We start from the raw sequence: 16073 nt of genomic DNA, 5'->3' as shown, positions 1-16073 counted from the left end.
AAGCAAAGCCTGAATATATCAAAACTGTTGCATAGGTATATATATCATATACCAGTATAATGTAGGGAACTCAGGTTTTATAGCATATAGAATCTATACATAATTTGACCATAAGTACTGTGATTCAAGATTGAAAGTTGCCTGACTCACTGAAATAAAGGAAAAGGTGAATTTTACTGTGGAAATACAAAGTTGTTTATGACCTAAAGATTCATTTAGGAATTAAAAAAGAAGCCAAAGGAACATACCCAGCATACAATTTGTTTCTTGGGGTTCAGTGCTGAAAAAAGCATCATCTGTTAGTATGTCATGTTCTGATTATTGCCTTTTGTTCTGATTAAATATCTGGTAATTACCAGACTGTTGTGGAATTATAATAATCTGTTTTGTATGGAATATGGTTCTGTTTGAAACATTATTGATATCCTCAATAACCAGAAAGCACAGGGAGCTGATATACCTGTATGATGCTGGGATAAAGGGCTACCAAGTTTAATAAAATGAATGATATTGACTCACTTTCAAGGTCACATGTGTCAAATATGTCAAAATCTTTAAACAATTTCTTCTCAATAACCAGAAGGCCGAGGGTGCTGATATTGAGCCCAAAGCATGTTTGATCAAATGAATGTCTTTTACCTATTTTCAAGGTCACAGACGACAAATATGTAAAAATCTGTAAAAGACTTCTCAATAACAAAAAACTTCGTTTTCGATATTGGTTCTTTAATATAAGTGGATGATGGACTACCGATTTGTTCACATAATTGAACTTTATTCAAGATCTTTTGGGTTAAGTGAGTTGAGATCTTACAATTTCTGTCTCGGCAAGCAATAGGTTCTTAGTAATAGCTTTGTATAGTAACATGTATAAAGAATATGATTTCAAGTTTGCAGAAAATATTTTTATGAACCAACAATTGATAAAATTTATTTCAGGTCTATTTGGCCTCTTTCATATATAAGTCTTTATTGTCAGATGACCACTCAGGCCCATGGGCCTCTTGTTTTTATTTACATGGCACAGTGATTCTGGTTATATAACTTCTCACAAATAATTTACTGTCTAGATTGTCTTGGGTAATGATACAAAGTTCACATAATGTAAACCATTGTAATCTAGGTTACAGCTACTTAATTGATATATTGATTGTTAGAATCCTCTGTGAAATGACATAAATAATCTTGATACTGAAAGAAAACTTCATGTTTCAAATATTGATAAAATTATATCTGTTATTGTAATAAATAAGATATGTACTGATTTTTTTGTTTAGATCGTAAATTCCGTGAGACCTGCTGGGATCTAAATGAGAGAGGAACCGTAGGGGAAACTATCCTTCACCTATGTCTGCTTAATGCCTCTGCTATCCATGCTGACCTGGCCAAGAGACTCCTTCAGGCTTTCCCCAAACTGATCCTTGATATCTACACTAGTGAGGAGTACTATGGTAAATAGAATAAACCTGGCTTTATACAAAAAACAAAGCAAGACTTGACTACTAGTGAAGCTGTTTATTGATAATGCATGAGACGTCTTCTGTAGCAACAAAAAACAATCTCTTGGGCGTAACGATCTCTTTGGCGTAACAGGGGCTACTCACTCATAAGCAAACTATTGAACATATAATTGTGACAAGCTTGACTCTGCAAATCAGAGAAGCGAAGTAAAGTGAACTGTGCTTGACTCCTCCGGAACAGGAGAAATCACTTGACTCTGATGAACAGAGAAGCAACTAGACTCGCTGATGCCAGAGAAGCTAGGAATGATAGGGCTAGACTCTGTAAGAGTATAGAGAAGTACTTGACTCTAAGAGACTCCGAAGGTTCTAGAGAAGTGACTTGACTCTGACACTGGCTCACAGAGCAGCTAGTATAATACTAGGACAAACTTGACTCCAGGGTAACCAATGAGAAGACTGTGAACTCTGAACCGTTACAGAGTAGTGACTTGACTCATGAAAGGACCCTGTTAAGAAGTTTGACCCCCTAACAAGAGTGAGTAGCACAACTATAATGGCAGTCAAAATACAAACATTTGCAAATAAAGAAGAACTAAATACATTTGTAATAAAAGCGAGAAAAAAAAAAAAAATGAACAGGTATATACAAGTAAAACATACAACCATCTGTCCTAAAGGTGATGAAGGGGATGGCGGGTGGGTAAGGCACAAAATAAAACGCTCCTCTCACTCAGCAAACGCTGAAAGTTAATGGATGCCAATACTGATATCCCTCTAAGGAGTAATTGCTGATTGGTTAAAGATAAAGAAAAAACTCATTAGCATACTAATTAGCATAAAGATACGACACATTGATGTACAAACAGAAAAAAATAAACAACAAATCACAATCGAAACAGGAAGCTATAGAAGGAGAACAGTTTCTAACATAAACTCAAATTTAATAAAAATATTAAATTTTACATTATAGTGGGGTATAAGTCCGATAACAGGTAGTTTATCAGGATTTCTGGCACACGAGGAGATAGGCAATACAGACAAACTTTAGTGACAAGATAAATGTGATTGCAGATCAAGTTTACAGACTTTTTTGACTGTTTTGTTGATCTTGGCATATTGATGATGTGATCTAATAAAGTGATATATGTAATACAAAACATACATATTACAGCCAAAGACTTATCTGCAAAAGTAAAGGGTCTTTCTTGCAAGATTGTTAGGTTCCCTCCATGCTTAAAATCAATTGAAACAGCTCTAGTTTTTTAACCATAATCTCCAAAAAACAAGCATCATTAATTTGGACGATGAACCTTTCAGCAGTGACACAATTAAAATGTGAAGATCATATCTGCAAATAGAAAAAAATGAGACTTCAGTATTACATCCTATGATGGTAAAACAAGACAATGATGAGTGGTAAGAATTCAGTTTGCAGATTTAAATGGACAATGACTTCACATAGGACTTTTTCCTCTCTGTTTACAAGTACAGGAAACATATTTGTTCTTGTGATCAGCTGAGGATAACCCAATCATTAAAGGGAGATAAGCCACATTTTGTGGATCTATGGGAAGACAACTCATGATTATCATGATATATTCTTTGTGATCCTGAGCATAGCTATGATTTGAACAGTTGTCTTAATCTCTCATTTGTTTTTATATGGCTTTATTTATGTATATCAGGAGAGAATGTGCTGCATATGGCAGTGGTCAATGAAGATCCTGCCATGGTCAAGTTCTTATTAGACAAGGGAGCTGATGTCCATGCCCGTTGTTGTGGTCGGTTCATGTGTCCAGATGATCAGAAAGATTCAAGGTCAGACAGTTTAGACCATGAATGGGTCGATGTCTGTGAAACTACAAACTATGATGGGTAATATTCAATTGGTTATTTGACCTCTTTAGATAATAAACAAGTCAAAAATAAAGCTCATCTTGAATTTTAATTTGTTCTGTAAATTTTCTACAAAAATTGATATATTAATATTGAGGCATATTGCCAAGAATAATGCAATATTTTCATGTAATATTAATCATCTTGTGATATTTACCAATATATAACCCCTTAATAGAAGTATTTTCCACTTGCTGACCATATGCTTAACAGTATAGAATCTAGACGGTAAGAAGACATGATTCATAATGCTCCCTATAACATCTAACACCAGGATGGCATTTAATCCATATTTTGAAATTCAGACATGTGTACTTTGGAGAATATCCTCTGAGCTTTGCTGCCTGTCTTGGACAAGAGGAGTGTGTTCGCCTGCTAGTTGCCAAGGGAGCTAACCCCAACCTCCAGGATAACAACGGAAACACTGTCATGCATATGCTTGTCATCCATGATAAGAAGGTAAGACTGTAACCTGTCCATTTAAGTTGTTAGCATTACACATACTCTGTATATCAATCATGTTTTGGAATTGGTGTAAAATGTCATCTTATTCAGTTCATTTCATGGTTAATAGAAGTATATTACACTTTGTTTTTATACTGAATGATTTAGTATAGATTTTCACAAATCCACCCATTATAATGATTTGTGTCTGTAATCCTATATATTGTGTAGCCCAATACCTCTAACACATAAATAACTTGATACAGCAGTCTGCATGTTTAAAATGAGATCGTATCCATGATATAACTATAATTATGTAATTTATTTCAGAGTTGATTCAATATTTTTGTGTGTTATTGTCAACTGATGAGAAATCTATTTGTTTATCTTATACCAGGAGAAAGAATTAGATGGAGAGGTTTGAACTCTTGACACATTTTTTTTTTTTTGGTTTTTAATAGAATTATTTTGTATTTGATTTTGAATGTAGTGATGGAGTAAATATTCTTTTTCATAAATTTTGGTGTATCTTCATATATAAACAGAACCTACCATAATGAACTTCAGCTATAGAGCTATAGGGTTGTCATAGAGTTAAATGTCTCATTGTTGTTTTTCTTTTCTAATTGAAGCTAAAACTTTTATTTTAAATGATTGAAAATCTATACACAAGAATAGCTATTAGATATTGTCTACTGAATATGTATGTTTTTTCCTTGTTTGTGTTGTCTGTTTGTCTTGTCTGTCTCAGTTGACCAATCTTGTCGTTTACATATACCTATGTATGTCCAAGTAAAATCAATTTGGTGGGACTGTCATTCATATTACTGACTGGTAGTTATTGATTCCTTTATCATGTGTTATTGGATAGTGAAATAGCTTATGAAGCCCTTTAATGGAACAGGTATAAAAGAGGATATTTTAACATCAGTTTTGTTGAAAAGAAAAAATATGAGTAATTCTCATAGCAGTTTTTAGTTTATGTCAATAAGGAAAACAAAAAGAGTTGTGAAAACTACAATATCACTAATATATAGTATGTGATGTCATTTTGACACCTAATGAAATGCAATGTATTTTGCCAATTATCATTAAGAATTACAGATGTAAGATATGTTTGTTTTCTGAATAGTGGTGTTTATCTCACAATCAAACTTAGTTTTACTTTTGTGAACTACTACATGTAGTGTGGTTTTAAAACTAAACAAATCATGTTACAGGATTATATTGGTGATATCATGGAACCATGCATTGATTACAGTGTTAATTTAGTACATGTGAAATTACAATTCTGATTTAGATTAGAGATAATTGAGAAAAGACAAACTATTCAATGCCAGTGTTTGATGTTTTCCTAGTTTCTGTTTTGTACTATTAATGTTGAGTGTTTTAATGTAAATTTGTTTTAATGTTAAATCGTTAGTTTTTGTGGTTGTATTTGTCATCTTTCCTGTAATGTGGAATTTGTTATCTCTCAGAGTTTGTCCTAACTAAAACTAAATCTTTTCCCTCTTTACATCCACCTAGCTAACCTCTCCACTAGGTTTAGTTGTTAAACTTTAAAACTCAAAACATCCTGCCATGAATATTTAAAATCTAATGGGAATCATTTCTTATTTTTTGATAAGTTGTTGTCTTGAACAAGTACCAATGAATATGCTGTGAATATAGATGTGAAATGTACAGAAAGTATATACTACTAGCAAATGATTATATGATTATTAGCTCTGTTGTAGGACTTCATTGATGTTCTTCAATTTGATGTAGCGATTATCCTTCTCTTTTTATTACATGGTTTTGATAAATACAGTATTGAAGAAAACTATACATTTTAATAAATTTCTGCGTAATTTGAAATTTTTAACTATATGATATAAAATGAAGATTTAGAAAAAAAAAAGAAAATTGTATATGTATGTATGATGATAATTTAAGAAAAAACATGGCTGTGACACAAAGCAAATCGATCCTATAATCCATCATACTTTAGGATATTTTTGTTTAATTACTTAGCCAATTTCCTGTCTTAGGAATGGGAACTTAGGTGTTGGTGTGACTGAAAAAATCCATTTTAGTCAATATCTACAATTGAAGCCTCAATTTTTATTTTAGAGCAGTCCTGATTCCCTACCCAGCAAAGACCCGTTACGTTTAGTTGTAAGCAGATTGTTGATACTAGATAGTGTTTTGTTAAAGTAACTCTAAATTAACTTTTTTTTTAGGTGTTGTGTTATCTAGGACATGTCTATAACCTCGCTAACTTAATTGCATTCACTTGTTGAAACTCATGAATTCATATCAGGGGAGACAACCCATTGGTTTTTGTTCCTGATCTAACGTTACATGTAAGATTAATCTCTTGGTTAGAATTAAAATTAAACATTAAACAAAAAAATAACTATCGATATTTAGAACATTGGCAACTCATGTTGCATTCTTGATATTGTTGTGAGAATTTTTATTAAAAAATTAATTTTGATACATTTCAATATATAGTGAAAGGTTTTGTTTTATATTCAACAAAAAAATCACTCATTATGTTATGTAAACTTCAAAATTTGCTTAAAGGGTTAGTTGATGTGGAACTTTTCCTAGAATTTTTTTTTTACATATGTATTTACTGTGTTGATTGATGCAATAGGATTATGATCACAGAGAGTAATTTACAAGTGTGTGTATATTGATGGTGTAATTGTAATCACCAGTATTTCTTCAGAAAAATACATGCCTTTATTAATTTCAAATAACACTAGAGTATTTTAAGAAATGACAAAATTGAAAGGTACACTTTTGATTAATTATTGAAAAATATCATGTCTATAAAGCAATACTTTACAGGAAAAATTCTTGGAATCAGATGAAAAGTTTCATGTGAGAATGTTTTATTTTATTGCTAGGTTGAGGATGATGAATTAGAAGCCTAGGTTGTTACGTCATGACACCTTACCATTTTCTCTAATTAGCTTTTTAGGAATTTCTCAACTTTTCACTCATCACTTAAAAACTCAGTATCTATATAGATTTCCTGTAGATTCTAATAATAATAAATTCTGAACAATGTTATATTGAAGAATTGAACTGTAGTTGCCCACTTAAAGCTACATTTTAGTAGAAGATGGTAGGATGTGTCATTTAATGTATATATATCACCCCTAGATGATGATACAACTGTTTGTTGATGTACATGTCACAAGCTTGTTATCTCCCCTTTCACTACAAATGCAAATTAAATTGGCTAAAACCAAGGAAAAATTGTTTGCAGTTAAACAGCCTGCTGCCTCATCAGTTAGTGATAACAAGTGATTTTGGTATAATCTAAGCAGATTTTTAAATTCCTTATGACCCCTGGGTGACCTCCATTCCTCCACCCCTCATCTCCCTAACATCCTTCCCGATGCCTGTATAGTCATTAACAATTGTTACTATAAATTGGAATACGGAAATCATACCAATGACAGCTGCTTGCTGTACACTTACAGGTATGCATTGTATGTTTGATTTTTTCCCTTCAGACCTGAGTATACGAGACAATTATTTCAACCCCTAACTCAATAACATAGTGGGTATATATTCCTGGGAATATCCTTGTATCCAATCCATCGGTTTGAAGCTCAAGATATCTATGAACAACTTGTCAACAGATAGAGTTTTTATTTTCACACCAGAGTTTCACACCATGATTAGATTTCAGTGGTTGTTGGTCATAAATTGTACTTAACCACTTTTGAAATAAAAAGCTTATATTGGTGTGCATCTAATGCGTGCAGCCAACAAACGACACTACTTGTCTATACCTAACTTTCTTGATTAGCTCAATATTGAATAGTTATTCTAATGAAAAAGTATAGTTAATTACAAGGTGTAAATGGAAAAACTGTTATTCTTGTACCTCTAGTTATGTTAAATTCACATATTTTACAAATTGACCTCATAAATGCACCTAACATTTTAGGAACCTTAAGGTTGTCACTTGTTTATACCAATACATCAAATATTTCTTGTATAGCATATGCATACATCTATGAACAGCTGTCAGCACTATAATTACATACTACACAATCTCCTACATCTTTTCTCTGACTTTTGTATGTCTCATCAATCCCGGATCAAATTCACAGACTCATGATCTCTATCTCTGATGCACCCTAAAATATTATCCAGTATTTTGTAGTGGAACCATGTCACCTTCCTATTCCTGGCATCACTGATATGGATGCTACCTGATGCTTGTTTGGTGTCAAATACTGCTTTATGTTAAAAACACTGGTAGTGTTGGCAGTCATTTATGTTTACTGATATTTTAATTTAAATGTAATAAGCCAAATTTCAACAGCTAAATCAACTTAATGAAATATTCTTTGGGAATTTTTTATCAACTATCATGTACATATCGTGACCTTGGAGGTAAATTGTAACTAATAAGGATGCACATATATAGTTGAGCTAGCTATGTTCAGAAACATGTTCGCTCTGCAGCATCTTAGGCTAAAATGTTTGTGTTCAATTGTTTCTTTGTGTTTTGTAAACTGAAAGGTAATTTAAGAAAAGACAGTCTATACAAACTACTTTTAGATATGTTAACATGTGACAATGCTTTCTGTTTAATTTTAACAGTTACCTACCACCTGATATAATAAACTTGTTTGTTTTTAATTTTGAGTACTGTGTTTTGTAATCAGTTTGTTTAATAAATTAATTAAGATGTTTGTTTTAAAAGATGGACACATTAATGTATTTAATATATCTGATATCTTAATATTAATTATGGATGACATTGTTTTACCATGCATTTGTACAGTCTACCTAACTCTTGTCCAAACACGGTTTTCTCAATTTTATATCACTCTATAAGGAACTGTTTCCTGTTGGACTTATGTAAGAACAAAAAGGATTTGACAGTATTTGTTTTATTGGAATGTGTAATCAACACTGTTTTTTCCTAACACTATTTCAATGATTACAATATTTAATGGATATTCTATTTTGTGGATAAAGAATTAATAGTCCACTGTTACATAAAGCTAAATTTTATAATTCTGGTCAAAGTTGTATATTTATACACAAAATGAATCAAAAAGAATGATTATACTGTATTGCATTCTATGGAAAATGGTATAGTCCTATCTGTTCAGTGCTCGGGAAAATCGTTAATAATTCACTGAATTAGAATTCGCTTAATTTATACAGTATAACCTTCTCAATTTAATAAAATCACCAAAGCTACAGGCAGGCCTAGTGTAATATAAAGGTTACAAAGTTTGGACAATTGTTGGTAAACAACTAACCTGATGTTGTTGTATGTAATAACTAACAGTCAAATGTTGTATTTCATGTTCCATTCATGCTGCGTTTAAATCACCACCCAACAGTATGCCTCCAAAAAGGTTTGCACCTTCACCCTTTCTCTGGTGTATGTTGGTTCATTATTAACATGTTTTAATGTTTTTAATCCACTTGCACGCATCCTTATGTCTTAATTAACAACCTGTACAGTGCACCTTGACCTGACCATTAATTGTTGTCCTTGTTTGTAAGATAAATGTTGGTGTTACATGTAATTTGTCAGTAAGGAAAGCTATGTAGTGATTTTTGCCATATTTGTTTTGCTTTGTGTGATTGATTTCATAATTGAGAGGAGATGGATGAGGAAGGAGGGGACACTTGCATGTGCTTTCAACATAGGATACATTGCCTGAATTTGAAACTTTATCAAAAATAGCTAAACCAGTTTTAATGAAAGCGGTCAAATGACATGGTCAAAGGTCAAAGTGTCAAGATCACAGTTAATGCTGCCTTGTCTGCAACATTCTGACAGAATGCCCAATTGTTTCTTCAAAAACTTCACCTGATTGTGTTGTATGTAAAATACTAGATGCAAGTCACTTGATGAAGGTAACATGCCATTAAGTAAAATAGTTGTGTGACATCTTCTCCTGAACTGAGGAGCAACTTTATCATCCAAACTGTATTTTGAAGCATCACATATTAAGTCTCATCATCCTGCTACAAAAATGTTGACTAAATTTGGATGAAGCAAGTTGACAAGAGAATTTATAGGTATTAAGAGTGACTGTTCACAAGTTTTTCACTAGTTTAATGGAATGCAATTACATTATAAAGCTGGCAAAGTGTTAGGTTGCATTTTGTTATGTGAGGTGTTGAAATATGTGTTCAGAAACAAGGCCAATAACAATAGGGTCATGAAGTCTTTTTATACCATGTAGTTTAGTGAATTTATGAGGAGTTAGTTTGACAATTGATGAATTCACACCATTCTGGGATAGTATGCTTTATATTTAAAGAGTAATTGTCAGTAAGCTGCAGTTTTTCTTTCTGTTTTATCAACTTTAGAACTAGATAGTGACTTTAAAGAAATGCAGTCAGTAAAGTTCAACAAAGGGAGATAATTTTCCTTATTTTCTATTTATTGAATTACCATGAGTTTTATATTGATTGGAGCTGGCCATGTGGGTTATAAGAATTTGGTAACATTCTCAATATACACATTGCTGGTATTGTGATGTGATAATGCATTTGCTTAATAACTGTTACATGAATGCTGAAACCTGTACCTAGCTGTTGTGTGTGAGTGAAGTGTGTATATATTCATTATCTGTAAATGTACTGTATGCATCAACTGTAACAATATATCATGTACTTGTCAATTCTGATCTTTTCCAGAAATCAAATGTGATAATGCTATAACTTCTGACACCTAATATAGATAGATGTTGGTTATTTTAGAGAATTTTGTAATCGATAGAAATCTAATTGGTAGTACTTTTAGTACTTTTTTTTGAGAACTGACTTTACATACAGTATTGATTGTAGTCTTTGGTAGAGTTGTTATTCAATTATAGTACTTTCATTCTACTTCACTCTAAATTAAGTAACAAAGTTTTACTATTAATCATTTCATTTGACATATTTCACATTTCATATGCATCTAGGGTCACAAATAAAACAATGTACTTACACTAAGTTATTTGTCTAATACAACTAATTGAAGTTTAGAATTTCACTCCTTGGGTTCATAACTATACATACTCTGAATTAGAAACTATAAACTAGACAGATGTAATTAACTTACTTCATTTTCCTTCATCAGCTATCTTTTCATACTGATTTTAGTGCAGTTATCAATATAAAGTGCTGATTTTGTGCATGCACACAAGGTAATGAAGTATAAACACTGGAAAGCGACCTAAAATTGACATACCAAGCTTTTTGATATTCATTTCTGTTATCTAATAAACTTTAAAGCTATTGTCAAGAAATTTTGAACTTTGGAAATAAGAATGCATTGATATGACATTCACAGCTTAGAGATGCACTCACTTTTTATGCTTCGGAGCAAAAATAGCACATTTAGTTTCAAATTTCCTTTGTCTTCACTTAGCTTCTTGTACACACATATTGGTACAGCATTGTGAAGGAAAGTTTGTTTAACTTGGTAATACCAATATTTCAGTCATGGGCCTCTTTGTTTATCTTACTCAGGTTAAGTATCATGATATATATCTATGTAAAAAGGGCTTGATAAATTCCAGATAGTAATTGAATGCTAATATTTAAAATGTTCAGGTATCTGCAATGTGTCCAGTAAAGAAAAGATATAAGCTAGGCCTACTAAGGACTAAAATAACTAATATATTAATTTATTGATCTATTTATGACACTTGCAAATCTATTAAAAAAACCTACATTAAAAGGATTAAACATCAATAATATATCCATTTATTTATGTCATGAAAATTGTTTTTTTTTTAATTTGTTACAGTAAGGTTTAATATCATATTGATTGAAGTATCTATAATTAAAGGCTAATATTTGTTGTATTAATAACAAGGGCAATATTGCAATGAAATGTATACCTGTGTATATATATATTCAGTTAATGTGTATATAACAATGTATGAGCAAAAACTGTATATAGCTATAAAGATATAGAGGTTATATGGGCTGCTTTGCTTTAGAAAATGTTAATAGGTTATAGACAAGCACTTACATTTTGTAACCATCTTCAGTGTCAGACCAATGTATGATCTGTTTTAATGTTATAAACTGTGATTCACATTACAGCAAACATAATTCATTTCAATTGATTTCTTAGGAAATGTTTGACCTGTTAAGAGATCTTGGGGCAGAACTTGATATCAAGAACCGTCAAGGGTTAACTCCCCTTACACTGGCTGCAAAACTGGCTCGGAAAGATGTGAGTATAAGTATTATGTCTGGACTCCAACCAGAAATTCCCAACACTAAATGTTTTAAACAGATCCTTCTTTTTAAATATACAGTATAATATCATTTTTTAAGTCCCCAGAAAAAAAACAAAAAAGTATCAAATTTGTAATGGCATTGCTACAAAGCAAACAGAAATCTAAACAAAGGCAAGAGTTTTCAAAATGGATTCTGCCATTCTGAATTCTTCAGACACTATTACTATTCAATATCCTTCCAGTTTGGGAGGCATTATGACAGCTGCTTTGGTAGTACCTTCCAGTTTGGGAGGCATTATGACAGCTGCTTTGGTAGTACCTTCCAGTTTGGGAGGCATTATGACAGCTGCTTTGGTAGTACCTTCCAGTTTGGGAGGCATTATGACAGCTGCTTTGGTAGTACCTTCCAGTTTGGGAGGCATTATGACAGCTGCTTTGGTAGTACCTTCCAGTTTGGGAGGCATTATGACAGCTGCTTTGGTAGTACCTTCCAGTTTGGGAGGCATTATGACAGCTGCTTTGGTAGTACCTTCCAGTTTGGGAGGCATTATGACAGCTGCTTTGGTAGTACCTTCCAGTTTGGGAGGCCTTCCAGTTATGGGTAGTACCTTCCAGTTTGGGAGGCATTATGACAGCTGCTTTGGTAGTACCTTCCAGTTTGGGAGGCATTATGACAGCTGCTTTGGTAGTACCTTCCAGTTTGGGAGGCATTATGACAGCTGCTTTGGTAGTACCTTCCAGTTTGGGAGGCATTATGACAGCTGCTTTGGTAGTACCTTCCAGTTTGGGAGGCATTATGACAGCTGCTTTGGTAGTACCTTCCAGTTTGGGAGGCATTATGACAGCTGCTTTGGTAGTACCTTCCAGTTTGGGAGGCATTATGACAGCTGCTTTGGTAGTACCTTCCAGTTTGGGAGGCATTATGACAGCTGCTTTGGTAGTACCTTCCAGTTTGGGAGGCATTATGACAGCTGCTTTGGTAGTACCTTCCAGTTTGGGAGGCATTATGACAGCTGCTTTGGTAGTACCTTCCAGTTTGGGAGGCATTATGACAGCTGCTTTGGTAGTACCTTCCAGTTTGGGAGGCATTATGACAGCTGCTTTGGTAGTACCTTCCAGTTTGGGAGGCATTATGACAGCTGCTTGGTAGTACCTTCCAGTTTGGGAGCTGCTTTGGTAGTACCTTCCAGTTTGGGAGGCATTATGCTGCTTTGGTAGTACCTTCCAGTTTGGGAGGCATTATGACAGCTGCTTTGGTAGTACCTTCCAGTTTGGGAGGCATTATGACAGCTGCTTTGGTAGTACCTTCCAGTTTGGGAGGCATTATGACAGCTGCTTTGGTAGTACCTTCCAGTTTGGGAGGCATTATGACAGCTGCTTTGGTAGTACCTTCCAGTTTGGGAGGCATTATGACAGCTGCTTTGGTAGTACCTTCCAGTTTGGGAGGCATTATGACAGCTGCTTTGGTAGTACCTTCCAGTTTGGGAGGCATTATGACAGCTGCTTTGGTAGTACCTTACAGTTTGGGAGGCATTATGACAGCTGCTTTGGTAGTACCTTCCAGTTTGGGAGGCATTATGACAGCTGCTTTGGTAGTACCTTCCAGTTTGGGAGGCATTATGACAGCTGCTTTGGTAGTACCTTCCAGTTTGGGAGGCATTATGACAGCTGCTTTGGTAGTACCTTCCAGGTTGGGAGGCATTATGACAGCTGCTTTGGTAGTACCTTCCAGTTTGGGAGGCATTATGACAGCTGCTTTGGTAGTACCTTCCAGTTTGGGAGGCATTATGACAGCTGCTTTGGTAGTACCTTCCAGTTTGGGAGGCATTATGACAGCTGCTTTGGTAGTACCTTCCAGTTTGGGAGGCATTATGACAGCTGCTTTGGTAGTACCTTCCAGTTTGGGAGGCATTATGACAGCTGCTTTGGTAGTACCTTCCAGTTTGGGAGGCATTATGACAGCTGCTTTGGTAGTACCTTCCAGTTTGGGAGGCATTATGACAGCTGCTTTGGTAGTACCTTCCAGTTTGGGAGGCATTATGACAGCTGCTTTGGTAGTACCTTCCAGTTTGGGAGGCATTATGACAGCTGCTTTGGTAGTACTTTGGGAGGCATTATGACAGCTTTTGGTAGTAGTTTGGGAGGCATTATGACAGCTGCTTTGGTAGTACCTTCCAGTTTGGGAGGCATTATGACAGCTGCTTTGGTAGTACCTTCCAGTTTGGAAGACATTATGACAGCTGCTTTGGTAGTACCTTCCAGTTTGGGAGGCATTATGAGGCATTATGACAGCTGCTTTGGTAGTACCTTCCAGTTTGGGAGGCATTATGACAGCTGCTTTGGTAGTACCTTCCAGTTTGGGAGGCATTATGACAGCTGCTTTGGTAGTACCTTCCAGTTTGGGAGGCATTATGACAGCTGCTTTGGTAGTTTCCAGTTTGGGAGGCATTATGACAGCTGCTTTGGTAGTACCTTCCAGTTTGGGAGGCATTATGACAGCTGCTTTGGTAGTACCTTCCAGTTTGGGAGGCATTATGACAGCTGCTTTGGTAGTACCTTCCAGTTTGGGAGGCATTATGACAGCTGCTTTGGTAGTACCTTCCAGTTTGGGAGGCATTATGACAGCTGCTTTGGTAGTACCTTCCAGTTTGGGAGGCATTATGACAGCTGCTTTGGTAGTACCTTCCAGTTTGGGAGGCATTATGACAGCTGCTTTGGTAGTACCTTCCAGTTTGGTAGGCATTATGACAGCTGCTTTGGTAGTACCTTCCAGTTTGGGAGGCATTATGACAGCTGCTTTGGTAGTACCTTCCAGTTTGGGAGGCATTATGACAGCTGCTTTGGTAGTACCTTCCAGTTTGGGAGGCATTATGACAGCTGCTTTGGTAGTACCTTCCAGTTTGGGAGGCATTATGACAGCTGCTTTGGTAGTACCTTCCAGTTTGGGAGGCATTATGACAGCTGCTTTGGTAGTACCTTCCAGTTTGGGAGGCATTATGACAGCTGCTTTGGTAGTACCTTCCAGTTTGGGAGGCATTATGACAGCTGCTTTGGTAGTACCTTCCAGTTTGGGAGGCATTATGACAGCTGCTTTGGTAGTACCTTCCAGTTTGGGAGGCATTATGACAGCTGCTTTGGTAGTACCTTCCAGTTTGGGAGGCATTATGACAGCTGCTTTGGTAGTACCTTCCAGTTTGGGAGGCATTATGACAGCTGCTTTGGTAGTACCTTCCAGTTTGGGAGGCATTATGACAGCTGCTTTGGTAGTACCTTCCAGTTTGGGAGGCATTATGACAGCTGCTTTGGTAGTACCTTCCAGTTTGGGAGGCATTATGACAGCTGCTTTGGTAGTACCTTCCAGTTTGGGAGGCATTATGACAGCTGCTTTGGTAGTACCTTCCAGTTTGGGAGGCATTTTGACAGCTGCTTTGGTAGTACCTTCCAGTTTGGGAGGCATTATGACAGCTGCTTTGGTAGTACCTTCCAGTTTGGGAGGCACAGCTGCTTTGGTAGTACCTTCCAGTTTGGGAGGCATTATGCTGCTTTGGTAGTACCTTCCAGTTTGGGAGGCATTATGACAGCTGCTTTGGTAGTACCTTCCAGTTTGGGAGGCATTATGACAGCTGCTTTGGTAGTACCTTCCAGTTTGGGAGGCATTATGACAGCTGCTTTGGTAGTACCTTCCAGTTTGGGAGGCATTATGACAGCTGCTTTGGTAGTACCTTCCAGTTTGGGAGGCATTATGACAGCTGCTTTGGTAGTACCTTCCAGTTTGGGAGGCATTATGACAGCTGCTTTGGTAGTACCTTCCAGTTTGGGAGGCATTATGACAGCTGCTTTGGTAGTACCTTCCAGTTTGGGAGGCATTATGACAGCTGCTTTGGTTATGACAGCTGCTTTGGTAGTACCTTCCAGTTTGGGAGGCATTATGACAGCTGCTTTGGTAGTACCTTCCAGTTTGGGAGGCATTATGACAGCTGCTTTGGTAGTACCTTCCAGTTTGGGAGGCATTATGACAGCTGCTTTGGTAGTACCTTCCAGTTTGGGA

The 16073-nt window shown here is 35.6% G+C and overlaps 1 protein-coding gene across 1 annotated transcript in view; it reads left to right on the top strand.

Moving 5' to 3' along the window:
* Positions 1-16073, top strand: part of LOC132551798 (transient receptor potential cation channel subfamily V member 6-like) — a 29618-nt gene that overhangs the window by 1603 nt on the left and 11942 nt on the right. Inside the window, exons 2-7 of the mRNA XM_060215941.1 lie at positions 1278-1451; positions 3149-3338; positions 3665-3818; positions 4201-4221; positions 9173-9187; positions 11917-12018. Of these exons, the coding sequence (XP_060071924.1) occupies positions 1278-1451; positions 3149-3338; positions 3665-3818; positions 4201-4221; positions 9173-9187; positions 11917-12018 (656 nt within the window). The remainder of the gene's footprint in view (positions 1-1277; positions 1452-3148; positions 3339-3664; positions 3819-4200; positions 4222-9172; positions 9188-11916; positions 12019-16073) is intronic.

The sequence above is a fragment of the Ylistrum balloti genome, unplaced genomic scaffold (genome assembly GCF_031769215.1).
Source record: "Ylistrum balloti isolate Yb309-2 unplaced genomic scaffold, AGI_CSIRO_Ybal_v1 Utg370214, whole genome shotgun sequence".
NCBI classification, from domain to species: Eukaryota; Metazoa; Mollusca; class Bivalvia; order Pectinida; family Pectinidae; genus Ylistrum; species Ylistrum balloti.
Note: the sequence above shows the minus strand (reverse complement) of the source record. Positions and strands in the feature narration are given on the sequence as shown.